We start from the raw sequence: 16,510 nt of genomic DNA, 5'->3' as shown, positions 1-16,510 counted from the left end.
TTCATTTTCAAACCTCAGTCATTTGTGGGTGGGCCTTTGAGTTTGTTGTTTGTAATTGTCTAATATTGGGCAAGTGCAGTAAGTCCACATCAAATAAAAGCCTTTTTTTTTTTTGGGTAATGCTTATGATCAAAAGATTTCTAATTTGGGCCAGGGTTCTAATCCCATCTGCATAAGGACTGGACCATTATTAATTTGGGTTTTTAGGCAATGATCTCTCTTATAATATTCTACGTTAATATAGAACGCAGTAAGTTGCACAATAAAACTATAACAATCAAGATAATCTACTATTTACACATAAAAAACAAGGTAATTAAATTTCTAAATTATATAGTACTGATTAGGTAAATCTTAAATGCATGCATAAAGTTTTTTGACAAAATATTTAAATATGTGGTTCAGAAGGATAATTTAACAATGTAATATGCTAGATCATCAATGTATGTGTGTATGTATGTATGTGTGTGTGTGTGTGTGTGTGTGTGTAAGTATGTCTGTATATATGTGTGTATTTATGTATCCTAACGATGTCATCACTGTCATGTGGAGGTTTGAGGTTTTAAAATCTTGTGAATTTTAATCTAGCAATAATTGCAAAAATTGGATGTATGTATGCTAATGACTATCACGTGAAGGTTTAAGTTCTAAAATCTTGTAAATTTTAATCTAGGCATAATTGCTCAAATAGGATGAACAAAATCAAATTAAAAACATAAAAATCAGAACATGTACTACACCATACATAGTACATACGAATCAAGGAAGAAACAATTGTTTTTTGTTTTGTTTTTTATTTTTTTTTATTTTTTATGCTTGTGTTCTCTGCTTCCACTCAACCTCTTTCTCTCTCTCTCTCAGCAAAAAGTGTTTGCTTTAGGACTCTCTCTCTCTCTCTCTCTCTCTTTCTGATTTAGCATTGACAATCGGCGTCGATTTTCCACACACACAAGAAAAATGTAATTAAAGTCTCACACTTTGTTTAGTTTTGTTTCCAAATTCCGATATGACCATTGTCCTCTTTTTTATTATCCTCACAAAAACAATACCACCACTCCCACTTCCGCAATAACCACCGTCAACCTCCTCCCCCCAAACCCACACTCAAGTTCACAGCTTTAGTCAACACCCAAATTAAAAAAATTGACCCATGATCTTCTCCCGCAGCGACGATTAGAGTTTCGACCCACCACCACGGCGGCGGCGGACATGGATCACCGCGACCCCAACCAGTCCCGCCTCATCGGAGACTACATACTTGGCCCCAGAGTCGGGTCTGGTTCCTTCGCGGTTGTTTGGCGCTCACGCCACCGACAACTCGGTATTGAAGTTGCCGTCAAAGAAATTGACAAGACGCAGCTCAGCCCAAAAGTCAGCGACAACCTACTCAAAGAAATTTCCATTCTCAGCACCATCAACCACCCCAACATCACTCGCCTTTTCGAGGCCATCCAGGTATTGTTTTTGCTTATTCCGAGGTTGTTTTGTTTCCTTATCTTTCTGAGTTATTTATGTATGTGCAATGTTGGTGGTTTGGGGGTTTTGGCAGACCAAGGACAGAATCTACCTTGTGCTGGAGTACTGTGACGGCGGCGACCTGGCGGCGTATATTCACCGACAGGGGAAGGTCTCAGAAACTGTTGCCAGGCACTTTATGAGGCAATTGGGTATTTTTTTTTTTTTTTTTTATAATTTTTTTTGTAATCACTTCTGATTTTAATTCAAGTTTTTAATGAAAGTTCATATTTTGGGGGGATTTGGATAATTGGGTTTGCCCCCAACACTTTTCGGATTGAATTCTGGCTCGTTAGATGGATAGAAGTTCAATCTCTTTTAAATGGTAGGCCAGTTTGGTTTGTGTTATGTGTTAGAAATAGAAATAATTTTTGGATGATTAGGCTAATTAGGCTGGTGGGAATGTTCTTAATTTGATAGTTTAGCTGTTTTCTTCCTTTTTTGCTACTGGGAATTTTGACATGTTTGATTTTGATTCTCCTGAACAGCTGCAGGATTGCAAGTGCTTCAAGAAAAGCACCTCATTCATCGGGATTTAAAGCCACAGGTATTGCGCAATTTTGTTTTGTCGCGAGTCATGATTCGTGAGACGTGTGATATGTTTATGACATTCGATACATTGTCGATTACTGTTGAAAAATTTGGTTTTTGTTTTTCTTGTCTCTTAACTTGTTGATTTCCGGCCAAAATTGTAGAACTTACTCTTGTCAACAACGGTTGAAGATACCCCACTATTGAAGATAGGGGATTTTGGTTTTGCAAGGTAAACTACTAAGATCTTTTTCGACACTTCCCCTTCCACATTGTTTGTGAATTCGAAGCTGCAACCCAAGTGAATAAGTTTACATATTTAGCTTTGTGGTGCTTTTATGATATCATGCTTTAACACATTCAACCAATACCAATTCAGCACTATCCCAATTATTTAGCTTTCTGATAAGCAGGATAAAAGATTTCTTTTGTCGTTTACTTTAATTATTGTGATCGGATTATCCAAAAGCTTTTACTATTGTATGACCTTCAACTTGGCCGTGTGCTAAGGAGGATTTTTTTTGTTGAACGTCAGAGTCTGTGTTCCCTCTGTTAACCAAATCTTCCATTCATAACCTGTGGTTTATGAAATTGACATCTACTGCTGAGAGATGCTATATATTGTAGTTTGTGGAAATTTGAGATGGCATGAACTGTTTCGATGGTATGTAGAGGTTTATTAAATTTTTCAACACCTCCTCTCTAAAGAAACACTCAATATTTTAAAATGATCCGAAGCAACCTCAGCTGGCAATATATGGAAGTAAAATATTGTTGACAAGTATTTCTATATGTATTTTGCACTTGATCATTGTCCTGACATTCCTGTTTGCAGATCCCTCACGCCCCAAGGCTTGGCTGACACACTATGTGGTTCACCACTGTACATGGCTCCAGAGATTATTCGGAACCAAAAGTATGATGCAAAGGTGATAGGATGTGAATCTGACATCACTGACAAAGTTTTTGGTACCTCTACCCTTTTTATTCATCTTTAATTTGTTATATGGTCTTTGCAGGCTGATTTGTGGAGTGTTGGAGCAATTTTGTTTCAGCTGGTGACCGGGAAGCCACCATTTGATGGGAATAGTCAATTGCAGGTCTGATGAAATCTTAATACATATATTCTTTTTTGGTCATAAGATTTTAGGATTTGAATCACATACTCTACCCAGAAAGTCTTATCTTGTGTATTTAATGGTTAATACAATATGCAGCTTTTCGAAAATATCCTGACATCGACTGAACTGAGGTTTCCACAAGGTGCTTTGGAAGAATTGCATCCACATTGCATAGATCTCTGCAGAAGCCTGTTACGTCAAAATCCAGGTCATGATTGATATATTATTAAGTATCTGGTGTTATGCTTGCCTGTGTAATTTGATTAAATTACATTTCAGAGCTGAATAATGTGTGATTTACTACTAGTGACATGTGAATATCAAGAGTTTCCTCAACCAAGCTACCATGTAAAAAATAATACTTCGATTTGCAGTTGAGCGACTATCATTTATGGAGTTCTTCAATCACAAGTTCCTCAGAGATTCTAGGTAAAGCATTTAGTTTCATAGCTTTCAAACCGCATGGATTTTAGCTATAGTACATTTGACATTTTGTACAAATTAGATACCAGTAAGTAAGAATACTACCTATACCTACCTATACGTATGCAGTCATTACAATTGTTTCTTATTTATAATATATAGGTATCAAGTGGATGTTGATTATCCTTCAGTACTTCCATCACTTAAATCAACGGTCGAACAGCCTAGTTCTTCTGTCTCTGACAAGATACTGCAAATGCGTTCCAGGCAAACCACCAACTCATCTAGTAGAGATCTGAGTTCAGATTTTCCATCTGCACATGACCAAAAATTGTTACAAAGAAATTATGGCAGTACATCCCGCACTAGGAGTGTTCAAAGGCAGGTGCAAGATATTGCGTCTCATAGGATGAGGAAATCTATTACCCGAGATCCAAACTTGCCGGATCAGCATCGAGGTCTGTTTTTGTGTTTGGGATTCCCTAATTATGCTTGTGCTTTGTTGAATTATTTATTTTGGTTTGCCTTGCCTTTCCAGTTTCTGATTCAATGGAGTCCATCGAGAAAGACTATGTTATGGTCAATTCTTTCTCGTATTACCTTGAATCTTCCCTGCAACATCATTCCACAACGAGAGCTTCTATCAGTGCGTCAAAGCAGCACCATCATGATAAAACAGTTCTAATGAAAACAGAAGAGCAGGCAGCTAGTTCTGTTAGTGCGGAAAGTTCACAAACCAGCGGATCAGCTACATTACCAGCATCTTGTGAATCAACACTGTTACTGGAAGTGCAAGGACTATCTATACTGCAGCCATCTACTAGGGTCCATCTGTTACATCAGTATGCTCAGGTTCTTGCAGATCTGTCACAGGAGAAGGTGCGTCAGTTACAGTTCTACATCGTGGAATGTGCTCATCTAATTTTTATTGCACTAGACTTAGTTCAGTATCATAATATGTTTTATTTACAAGAGTGTATCAAGGAACTTAACTATATTAGCATGGTTAGACAACTCCTCTCGACTTTTTTGGGGGTCTGTATTAAGGTAATTGTTACTTTTGGTTGCAGTACAACGCAGGACTAGTTCTAGACTCATTTTCGGTTCAACTTGTCGTTTTGGCCATATGGAAGAAATCTCTTCAAATTTGCAGCACTTGGCTGGCATCATCTAAAGAGGATGAATCACCTGAAGGCAGCTCAGCAAATGAATCCTCACTTGTGCAGGGAGGTGCTGCCTCATCAACAAATGCCTCAGAAAATGTAGATTTTAGCCGGCCTTCATCTGTTTCGGTGTGGGCAGAGCAAAGGTTTATTGTTGCATTTGATCGAGCAGAGAAGCTATCCTATCATATCCAAGATATGGATGGTTAGTCTGTCAATAAACTGTCTGATCGCACTTTTTAAGTTTTCTGCTTATATTCTGCTGATTATGTGGTATACATTGCAGATGCTGCTGAATTGCCAGATGCCATGGAAATTATCTACCAAAAAGCACTAGAAGTTGGGACAAGGGGTGCTGTAAGTAAACTTACTTGCACAAGTGCCGCCATCTTACTTTTTCGAATTACATTTCTAATCCTGCTTTCAGATTGCACAATCTTTGACCAATTAGATTCTGACTTATGTTTTTCCAGGTAGACGAGTACATGGAGAACAAGGCTAGTGCCAAAGCATTGTACTCCAAGGCTATGCTTCTCCTTTCTTTTATTACAGGAGAAGCAACGTCTCTGCCACTAAACCCTCCGTTTTCCCTAACTCCTGCCAACAAGAAGCGAATTCAACAATACATTCTGCACTTGGAGTCCCGTCGGATCAATTTTCTCAAATCACAGCCTGCTCCTGTGCAAACCCCTGGCTCCTCGGCTAAGTAAATATGACTGCCTCTGTACAGCCATTACTGACAAACTGGCTTTTTCTGTGCATATTACTGGTATGCGGGTAAATCGTGGTCAGATCGGCAGGAAGTTTTGAACTCTGGGGATGATAGCAAGAAATGGCCCTATCACATGACTGGATAGGGGACGGTATATAATAGCCTCAGCAGGGAAGGCAAATGTGGAAGGAACCAGATGGCCTTGATTGCATGAGTTTATATGGAAACAAAACAACTGTAAATATGAATGGTGGTAACTTCTCCCTTGTGAAGGGTGGCTATCACAGTAAATGCCAAATTCACGCTGTTTAGTTTTTACCACTATTTCTTCCTTTTCTTTCCTCTTTACTAAAAATATAAGGATTAACTACGTTCTACACCTTTTTAAGTTTGGAGAGACTTCGAAAATAGGGTACGAAGTTTTTATCTTTTTCATATTACATCATAAGGTATTGAAATTGCATTGATATTATATCAATGCATGCTTTTGGTCTAATGTATTATTTGATCTTTATTAAATTGATGACAAGGTGAGGGTTGAATTCTTAATTGGGCTGACATGTAAGTTACATTTGTACATTAACAAAAGAAACTCGTCAATCTAAAGAAAGATTGGACGTTCAAACAGGTAAAATGTATAAATTAATACAATTCTAAAACCTTGTGCAATGTAAGAAAATTGGAATTGCATAACTCATTGTGAAAACCAGGTCAACATGTATTAATCTTAAAAATAACAATAGTATAAAATATATTGTACTTTTACTTACAAGGGGATTGAACTTAACATGTAAACCCATAACCCATTTTATATAAACAGGCTCTATAAAATAAGCTGAAGAAACACACAAGGGGCAAAGCGATCTAAAGTTAGGGTTAGGGGATTAGCATAGAGACTTGAAGGGGTTATAGTTACTATTGGCTCCATAGTCCATCGAACAAAAGGAAAATGTTTATGCTATGAAAACATGTATATGTGCAAAAGCTTCTCATCACATCACATTGTCTCCTGTAAAACTCGCAAGAACACAAGGGTTTCTGGGCAATTCTGCAGGCTGTATTTAATAGCCACGATGAGTAAAAATCGTCAAAACAAGCATCTATAGACTCTTCGGGCCTTTCTCTTCCCAGCGGCTGCTGGCATTGGTCACTACGTTCTCGTTGGCCTCTACAAAGCACCTCGTGTAAGGCTTGAATCCCGTTTGACGAGCCTTGAGTTTCCCTTGGCCAAGTCCTAGTCTCAGCAGCCCCTATGTGTTGCTGTCTCGTGCTGGTGATACATTTTTCTCCATTTCTGGAGGACATCCATGTCTTTCTATTCAGGTCAAACTGTGATGTTGATGCATCTCTCATCTTTCTCATCAGCTTTTTTATTTGCTTATTCTGTAGCATGCTGATGCCCATTAACCTTGAGGCGTATGAAGGTGGTGAAAAACTCAGCAACAATACCTCTCGCGAATAGCGGTTGAAAGGCCATCCACCCTCAACGAAGGTAGTTAACATGATAAGAGACTAATTGATTCAAAAGACAGATTGATCAAAATCAATCGATGCGCATATATGTTCAACTACCTCTTCAGAAACCTCTTTCCACGGATCATTGATGTTGCCGATACTTCTACTACGACGATAACTAGAATAAGAAGCTAGGAGATTTAGATCAGGTTCTTTTGGTTCTTCTGATCCTTCTGTCCCTTTCTTTCTCATGCCTCTCTAATGCATCTGTCTCTATTTCGCTGCTTGAAGGTATGTTAGTACCACACGAAGAACAATCAACGTGACATTTATTTATTATTTAATAAGAAAGACATGTTTTATTGAAGGGTAATGCTAGGGAAACTAAATTTGTAGACAAAATCTTTCAAACTAAATGACATGGAACACTATTATTCAATATTATAGGAAGAATGGCTTGTGCTTTCATTGTGCAGATAAATATACTCTTGGTCATTCTTGTGAGAAAAAACAACTTATATTGATTGATGTGTATGATTCTATGAATGAAGTTGCTAATCATGGCAAAGACAATTTTGAACTTGAAGTTACAGTTTGTGCAGTTTATGGGACTCCTAAACCTCTATCAATTCGAACCATGAAAATTTATGGTTTAACCAAGAATGGTTTAGTAGTGTTCATTATTGATTCTAGTAGTTCCCACAATTTTGTGGATGTTTCTTTGGTTAAGAGGTTGAAGGGTCAGTTGGACACTACTCACACCTTTAACGTAAAGATTGCTGATGGGGAAAGTTAGAAAGCAAAGGGTGTTTCTCTCAAGTTCCTATCAAGATTCATAACTACCAATGCATTACTGATTTCTACGATATTCCCTTGGGAGGATGTGATCGTATTGGGTGTACAATGGTTGAGAACTCTTGGTCACATTGCATTTCCAGTCCTCAGTCTAAAGAGTCTCAGGCAGTCACTCATCTTTAGATGGATAAACTTCAACCAAAATGAGGACTGCAGGGGCAATTTTATTCATGATCTAGGAGGATAGCTATTTAGTTTCACAAGATTATTCCTTATCTTTATCCCAATATATTGAATCGAAAGAACTTTTGAAATTTTTTTGGCAATCTTTCAGACCCTTACTACATTGCCTCTATGAAGATCACATGACCACAAAACTTCCTTATTACTAGGACGCAAGCTGCCTAGTGCTAGGCCTTATAAATATGACCGTTTCAGAAGTCAGAAAATCAAAGTGTAAAGGAACTCTTGGCTTCTGGTTTTAAGGGCTAGCAACAATCCCTTCTCTTCTCTAGTCCTCCAGGTGAAGGAAAAAGAAGGCTTCAGAGATTATGCATCGAGTACAGAGCACTGAATCAGCTGACAATTAAAGATAAATATCCAATACATGTCATTGATGAATTGTTGGATGATTTATATTGTGCTCAATTTTTTTTTTTTCTAATTTGGATTTTAGGGTTGGTTATCACCAAATTAGTATACATGAAGATGATATTGAAAAAATAGTCTTTAGAACCCATGATGGCCATTATGAATTTTAGTTATACCATTTGGTTTAATCAATGCTCATGCCTCTTTCCATAGGCTCATAAATGAAATTTTTTGACCCCTTTTGGGAAAATTTATATTGGTCTTCTTTGATGATATATTGATCTATAGTCCAACTTGTGACTTACAAGTGGAGCATTTGAGACAAGTTTTTATAGATATTACAACAACATCAATTGTTCATGAAGCAATTTAAATGTGTTGTCGATAAAACAAAAATAAAGTATTCGATCCATATAGTTTCTAGAGGAGTTGCTGTAGATCTACCTAAACTTCAAGTCATTGCAAATTGGCCTATGCTTACTAATTTCAAAGCTCTCAGAAGATTTATGGGATTGATAGAAATTTTTTCCCCTACTTTGACAAGATTTAGCCTTTTAACTGTTCTCACTAAGAAAGACTACTTCGAATAGACTGAGGATGCTACAACTGCCTTATCCTTGCCTAAAAAGGCCATGTCATCACCTAAGGTTCTCTCCTTATTTGATTTCTCCAAACCTTTTACCATCAAAACTGATGCTTCAGGGGTTGGTATTGGTGTAGTTGTTCAACAAGATGGGAGACCGATTCCGTTCATGAGTAAAGCTTTGGAGCCTAGAAACCATTTTATTGAAGTAGATGTTTTATGTGCTGTGAAGAAATGGCAATCATATTTGGCTAGAAACCATTTTATCATCAAGATAGATTATCATAGTTTGAAGTATTTCTTCCAAAATAAAGCTCATATGCCTTTTCAACAAAAGTGGGTGTCTAAGTTGCTAGGTTTTGATCATGAAATTGTTTACAGAGAGGTTAGAAATCAAATGGCAGATGCTTTTTGAAGAATCCCTTCTTCTACTACCCCGCCTACTTCCCTGGATTCTCAAGAACATTAGTCAATGGAAGGTGCAATTTGTACTATCTCTTATCCTTACTTTTCTTGGTTGGATGAATTGCACAGACACATTGAAGATGATGAATGGATTGTTGAGGAAACTAAATATGTGTTATCAGAATCAGAGTCTGCTCACTCCCGCTCATTAACAAACGTTGTTCCCGCTCTCCATCTCTCTGCCTAAACTCTGAGCCTGCAAAATTTTCAAGTTCACCTTTGCCGAGCCCTCCAATTCCCCTTAATCAACTCAGCTTCTTCTCAAGATTTCATCCTCAATAACCGAAACCGCTTTCACATTACCATCAAAATCTAGAGCAAAATAAAAAATATGGCCCGAACCAATATCCCAGTACTTAGTATCCCTCTCATGCTACTTCATCCAACTCTCTGATTTACTCAACAAAACCAAATCCCCATGAAGTTTCAGATTAGATTCTTCCACATTACTCATTTCAACTACATTATCATAAACAACCACATTACCATATTCGCTCTCTTTCACATTATCATCAGAAAGCAAATTACCAAATTGACCATGAGAATCAACAATATTTCCAGTGGAAAACTGAAAGAAACTCAGAACTTGGGTTTAAAGGAGCGGAATTCTGGTTCACCTTTTGGTCGTCAGTGAGCTTCTTCCTAAGCAAGTTTGTGCAACTGGTGGGCCCACCAAATTGCTCAAAAGCTCAAAGCTTTCTGCTGTTGCAGGAGAGTAAATGGATGGAAAATGATGGGTTTTTGCGAAAATTGGGGTTAGGAATGTTGTTCCATGAGGTTTTCTAATTTGCGGGAAAGGTGAAGTGAGAGAGAGAACCTCCATGGATGAAGATTTTGGATCATTTTTTCAGTATTTCGTTCGTCGGTGGATGGTTGTTGATACTATACTATACACATGTCGTTTACAAAGAACGACATGTGACAATATGTCGTATGAACTAGAAACTTCAAAAGCTATATAGCGTTTTTTGGGTAAACAATATAATATGCCATAATTGGAGAGTAGAACTAATTATACGTCGGTGGAATATTATTGTAGCGATATTTTAAGTTGATAACTTATTATTATGTATTTATATGATTGGTTTGAAATATTGCTATAATGACATTCTGTTGCATGTAAATTTTTTTTGTAAAATTTATGCATGTAGCTCTCACAATGCAAAAACGTTAAATTTTCTTATTCGCATGGCCATCACAAAACAGTTTAATCATTTTTAAACTTGTCTTACCATTTAGAATCTTAAGAATACAAAGTAAATATTTTCCTTGTATGGTAATTGCATAACAATTCAACCATATATGGACCAACGCCAAAAAACATATAAAAAAATACCAATTTCTGTCATGATCACCATGGCCTCAACTCCTTCATTTTACTAATTTTTGTCATCATCACCATTTCTCCATCGGCGATTTCTTCTACGAAGGTCATTTCCAACTGAAAGGGCCATGTTTAGCCCTCGTCCAGATATAGTCCTAGAAGAAATTATGTTTTAATGGACATTGTCAGGCCATATTTATATACTATCTCCAATCGAGCGGTCCAAAGGGTCATAGGCCAAAACATAGCGATTTTGACAAAAAATCATCTCCAACCAAAGAGGGCTATTTTTTAACCCCTCAATAATTTATTATTTTAATTGAATAATATAGTTAATTGAATTAAACTACCATATTAAAATAAGGTTTTCGGACATATATTTAGTGTCACTTGTTGCTAAATGAATAAGCTTCCGGATTTCTTATCTTTATATAATCTCAATAATATTTTGGATAAGATTTCGAGTGACATGTGTCGCTAAAGTGAGTAATTCTCCATATTTCTTATCTTTATGTAATCTTAATAATTTTTTGGATAGAATTTTGAGTGCCACATGCCGAGATGTAATTGGTTATGCAAATTTTAGATAGGATTCTTATCTACATGGCACTTCTTATCTTCAACCTTCAATGTTAATAAATTGGCTAGATATTGGGGTAGGATTCATACACCTTCATCTTTGCCCTCTCCAATATTTCTTTCAATTCAAGTTTGCAATGAATTCCAACTTTGGATCCTCTTTGCATTCCAACTTGGGTCCTCATCCAAATCTGAATTGGAGGATAAATGGGTGGAGCGGAGATGAGAAGATGAGGAGTCCGATGAAGAAGATGAAGCATGGTGCAACACAACATTTATGGCATCCATGGGTGAGGCCATGGTGTGTGATCAAACTTAAGAACAACCTCAATGGGGTGGCTCTGTTGTTGGTCACTCTTACAAACCACAAAAAAAAAAAAGAGATCGCACATGAGACTCTGATGAACAACTACTTCAACTCCAATATGGTGTACCCAGGAGAGGATTTCAGACGTCGCTTCCAGATGAGGCGTAATGTCTTTGAGTGTTTGCTTTATCATGTCCAACATGTCAATCCCTACTTTCGGCAGAAAGTTGATAGAGCAGGCAGCCCTGGTTTCTCACCTCACCAAAAAGTTACTATTGCACTCCAAGTGCTGGCCTATGCCTCTCCAGCTGATGCGATGAATGATACATATGGTATGTCGGAGTCTACATTCCTTGATAATCTTGCTCAATTTTGTCACACAATTGTTTAGATTTACAAAGAAAAGTACCTCCGTGAACCAAATTAAGCAGATCTTGCCCGGCTCATTCACAAAGCTAAAAATATGGCATTCTGAGCATGATACGGTTATTAGATTGCTTACATTGGCAGTGGAAGAACTGTCCCATTAGATGGCAAGGAGGATTTAGCAGAAGATCAAGAAAGCCAACTATTGTGTTAGAGGCGGTTGCCTCGTTTGACACATGAATCTAGCATGCTTTCTTCGGAGTCCCCAGGATCCCAAAATGACATTACAGTACTCGGCCATTCACTCCTCTTTAATAACCTAACAGAGGGTAAATCACCTCAACTTGACTACTACATCAATGGGTGTCAATACAATATAGGGTATTACCTAGCAGATGGCATCTACCCAAAATGGATGACACTTGTCCAAGAAATTGCAAATCCTATGGATGACTCCGAAAGGTGGTTTACCTTACACTAACAGGTGTACCTAAAAGATGTTGAGAGAGCTTTCAGTATTCTACAAGCATAGTGGAAAATCATTAAGGAACCAACAAGAGGGTGGAGTCAAGATAAATTGAACTCCATCATGATGTCGTGCATCATATTACATAGCATTATTATGGAGAATGAACGAGATGACTATATTGATGGAGAGTTTGATGACGACTAAGATGATCCAAATAAGTCAAGGAGGGTTCGTGCGAGAATATATGATGGGTCTAATTTACTTCTGGATCCAAGAACTGGTAACATCTATTTAAATGAGTACATGAGGTGTCGTAGGATGATACGTTCGCGTACTACAAACAAGTACCTACAACATGATCTTGTTGCACATCTTTGGGCCAAAAGAATAATGGAGTAGGCATAATGGACCAAATGTTGTTTAATTAAGTTTCAATAACTCTCCCAAGTACTAGTAGGGTGGAGATTGTGTGTTATTTGTTAAATGCTGTTTAAGTTTCATGTTGTTAAATATTGTTTAAGTTCAATTTAAAGACTACACCAACTTAAATATTAAAGAGTACAACAACTTAAATATTAAAACTAAAACAACTTAAATTTCAAGACTACAACTTAAATTTAACGACTATAAACAACTTAAATTTAAAGACTACAACTTAAATATTAAGGAGTACAAAAACTTAAATATTCAAGAGTACAACAACTTAAATTTAAAGACTATAATCATCATCTTCATCCGCCATTGTAGGAGTATAGTCAGATGTAAACAACTCCCGTAGAGACATAATTTCCCTCATTTTCCTATCAAAATATGCCTTACTCGTTGGAGTGTAATTCATAGTGTTCCTTTCCATGTTCCTATCATCCATCTCTTCTTGTATTTCTTTTGCCCGTTCTTCGTGTCTACACTTCCTTTCTTCCGCGGCAATGGCATTTTGCTCCACCATTAATCGCAATGAGGAGGACATTTCCTCTCAAAAGGCTAACTCTTCCTTTGCCTTGCCTTTTTTCCATCAATTTTCTAGCCTTGTGTCGTCACGTAGCCCTAGGTATGGAAGATTGACCTGGAGACGGATTTTCTAGCCTTCTTTCTTGAATGATAGGAGATACTTGTTCATTCCCAATTGTATTTGAGGAAACATTTCTGAACATTGGCGTAGGACCAAATCTTTCTTGAGGCAGATCTTGAAATAACACCGACCCTTTATAAATTTCTCAACAACCTTAATGAGTAAAGGGTTTTTTCATGTCATCCATATACAATTGCTCCGCTTGACATTCCTAGAAAATATAAGTACAAAAATTAAAGGAAATTAATTTATGAAATTAAATGTAATATAATTAAATATTTAAAAGAACTAGTGAAAACATTTACTTCGTCATATAGATTAGCTCCACTTTCATGTCTCCTTGCGACCCTTATCACGGCTTGATGCCATTTATTCAAACTTGGATGAAGATGTTTTTTCCATCGTGAAGAACAACGCTCGTAGTTTTTAGGGTTCGGTGGAGTGGTGCCTTCGTAGTACTCATAGTACTTTTTAGACGTACGAGTCCAAATGCCTTCACTTGTTTGAGAAATACCCTTGACACTATCTTTCGAGACCCATATATAAGCCTTGCAAAGAGCTTCATTTTCTTTTTTAGGTCCAAGCCTTTCCTTTGGTTGAAGATGTAGCCATTTGAAAATTATTGGAAAAATTAAAGGAAAAATTATTGGAAGAGGTAAGAAAATAAAATGTGAAGAATTGAAATAAAATGAGTTAAGATAGTATGTAATGGTGAGAAGGATGTGAGAAATGGTGTAGAAATGGCTTTGGTGTTTATTCAATTCCAATGGCTACATGACGTCACGTTACCATTGGTAGTGGACTGGGCCTACCCAAATCGGGTTGGTTGGTTGGCTTTTTTTGGCTAGCCCACAAGCCTTGTGGTTGTTTTATGGCCCAGTGGGGCCTCCAAGCCTTTTCCCTCAGCCCTCAGTTGGAGACGTGTTTTGTGTCAAAACAGGCTATATTTTGGCCTATAGCCCTTTGGCCGGGTCAGTGGGATATGGCCTAAGACACTAGTTCAAGGTTTCGAGGGACGTATCATTCACCGCGACTCTCCTCAATCTCAACTCCATAACCCCAAGGCCACACCTACTGATCTCTTCAGGTCAACTTGACGCAGAATTATTGCCGCTAGCCCAGGGCAACCTCCCAGGCCCTAAAGTTAAGGGGCAGCAAAATATGTTTATAAGCCCATATACATGTATAATAATAAATATAAAAAATAATTTTGTATGAGTACCACATGAACTTGCAATCATGTGAGTCAATACAATTTGAATTTTCAATTTTCAGTTTGTACCACCTAAACTCTTTTAACTGTCGGAATCTACTACCTACATTAATTTCCGTCCCTTTTACCGTTAAAACATGTCATGCACCCCTCATGTGGAGAAATATTTTTATCAATTCACTTTCTAGGAATCGCTGAAGTCCAATAGTACGAAGGCAAAAGGCATTTTTTCTGTAGCAGAGTTGGAGTCGGGTCATAAAGAGAAAGAGAGACGTTGCTTTCAGGTTTGATTTTTGACAAGGGTTGTTGAGGAATTAAAATAAAAAGTTATGCAAAAATCTAGTCTTTCATTTACAATGAGTTTTAAAGATTTTTTTTGTAGGTTGGCAAGTAGTTATGGTTCATCTTAATTTATTAAAATATTAAAATTTCAAACTCTTATAAAGAAAATTGCCGAACTGGGACTGTAGAAATACCTAATGTTGGCGCCACATTAACTCAAGCAGAATTGTTTTGGAACCAATTTGATTCTAGCCATCCTATGAAATTAATTAATGAAAATACCCCTATAGGTGACATGCTTTAACAGCAAAATTGATGGAAAGTAACGTAGGTGGTAGATTCCAACCGTTAAGAAAGTCCATGTGGTAAAAAATAAAAATAAAAATGAAAAGTTGGGATAATACTATTGCACATACTTGCAAATTCAAATGATACTTGCGAAAAGAACCGGTTAAAAAAAATGGTGTGATATCTACACACCTCTTTTTACTTCTCACACATTTTTCTAATTTTCGGCCGTCGAATCAGATGAATTAAAGAAGATTAACGGATAAAAATTAACAAATGGTGTGTGAGAAGTAAAAAGGGTTCCGCACACCCCTAGAAAAAAGATAGTTAAACTCGCACGCTGCGTCGTTGCTTTCCAAGGAGGCTAGCGGGAACAGAGAAAAACATTCCCTCCCCCAGTCAACTTCTCCAACTCTTCTTCCAATTTTCAATTTTCTCCACACCACAAAAGAAATATGAAGTAACACTAAGAAATCATCAGTCTCCTCTTTCTTCTCTTTGAAAAATCAAATTAAACGGCAAAATCATCACAAGTCTTGTGCCTGCAGTGGCACTGATTAAATGGAATTCGGATTTAGTTTATGCATTTTTGTTTTGATGGAGGAGGCACGAGGCTTTTGATTGAACCACAAAGCAAACCCAGGTTCCATTATTGACTTTACTTGTTACTGTGACATCTGTAGAAAGAATTTTTTTTTCAAATTGAAATTGTTAAAATTTTACTTGCCAACCACCAACCATGACTCAAGATAAGTCAAATAGATTAGCAATATTATAGATTGAAAAGGATAGGTTGGAAAAATACATTGACTATAAAAATATAATTGAAAAGGATAGGCACTCTAGATTATATTTTTTGTTGGAGTTCTATTGCTATTTTTATTTCGTAGGTGCATGCATGTGGTGTAGTTTTGCTTGAATCATCTTAAGGTTGGAGATGAAGCATGTAACGTTTTCTCGTTGGTTTACTCTTTTCTTTTTTTGATATAAGCTTGTACTCGTGGTCTTTTGGTGATATATATTATTAGTGGAATAAAAATTAATTTGTTGGTCAATTGTTTTTTTTTTTTTTTTTTAATAAATGATATTATTTACACTAATGGAATTAGGCTTAGCCTCACAATCAGCAACTAATTATGTGGTTCAAATTTGTTTTTGGTGAGAATCAAACTTATGACTTTCACATAAAAACAAAAAATAATACCACAAAACAATAGTACTAAATGACTAAAAAGGTCAATTCTCATGACCACATCATT

At 36.9% G+C, this 16,510-nt stretch overlaps 1 protein-coding gene and 1 pseudogene across 2 annotated transcripts; one reads left to right on the top strand and one right to left on the bottom strand.

The window, feature by feature from the left end:
- Nucleotides 1-878: 878 nt before the first annotated feature.
- LOC137735001 (serine/threonine-protein kinase ATG1a) lies at nt 879-5,961 on the top strand. The gene is made up of 13 exons (XM_068474351.2): nt 879-1,455; nt 1,550-1,667; nt 2,004-2,062; nt 2,211-2,278; nt 2,882-2,975; nt 3,066-3,146; nt 3,264-3,375; nt 3,542-3,596; nt 3,753-4,048; nt 4,129-4,469; nt 4,661-4,958; nt 5,040-5,110; nt 5,227-5,961. The coding sequence occupies exons 1-13, from the start codon at nt 1,210-1,212 to the stop codon at nt 5,461-5,463; spliced, it is 2,076 nt and encodes a 691-aa protein (XP_068330452.2). The 5' UTR covers nt 879-1,209; the 3' UTR covers nt 5,464-5,961.
- A 282-nt stretch (nt 5,962-6,243) lies between these two features.
- LOC148695881 (protein LATE ELONGATED HYPOCOTYL-like) lies at nt 6,244-10,186 on the bottom strand (annotated as a pseudogene). The gene is made up of 3 exons (XR_015964441.1): nt 6,996-10,186; nt 6,866-6,947; nt 6,244-6,780 (listed from the first exon to the last, which is right to left on the bottom strand). The product of XR_015964441.1 is annotated as a protein LATE ELONGATED HYPOCOTYL-like (transcript).
- Nucleotides 10,187-16,510: the final 6,324 nt, after the last annotated feature.

Source organism: Pyrus communis, chromosome 7 (genome assembly GCF_041283825.1).
Source record: "Pyrus communis isolate YQ-2024b chromosome 7, ASM4128382v1, whole genome shotgun sequence".
NCBI lineage: Eukaryota > Viridiplantae > Streptophyta > Magnoliopsida > Rosales > Rosaceae > Pyrus > Pyrus communis.
The sequence above is the reverse complement of the archived record's forward strand: the minus strand, read 5'-3'. Positions and strand labels throughout refer to the sequence as shown.

Bases quoted from the DNA above. Each gene is read 5' to 3' on its own strand.
- LOC137735001 (XM_068474351.2), top strand. From the start codon at position 1,210: ATGGATCACCGCGACCCCAACCAGTCCCGCCTCATCGGAGACTACATA. The intron at 1,456-1,549 runs GTATTGTTTTTG...GGGTTTTGGCAG, and splicing joins GCCTTTTCGAGGCCATCCAG to ACCAAGGACAGAATCTACCT. The intron at 3,376-3,541 runs GTCATGATTGAT...TTCGATTTGCAG, and splicing joins CCTGTTACGTCAAAATCCAG to TTGAGCGACTATCATTTATG.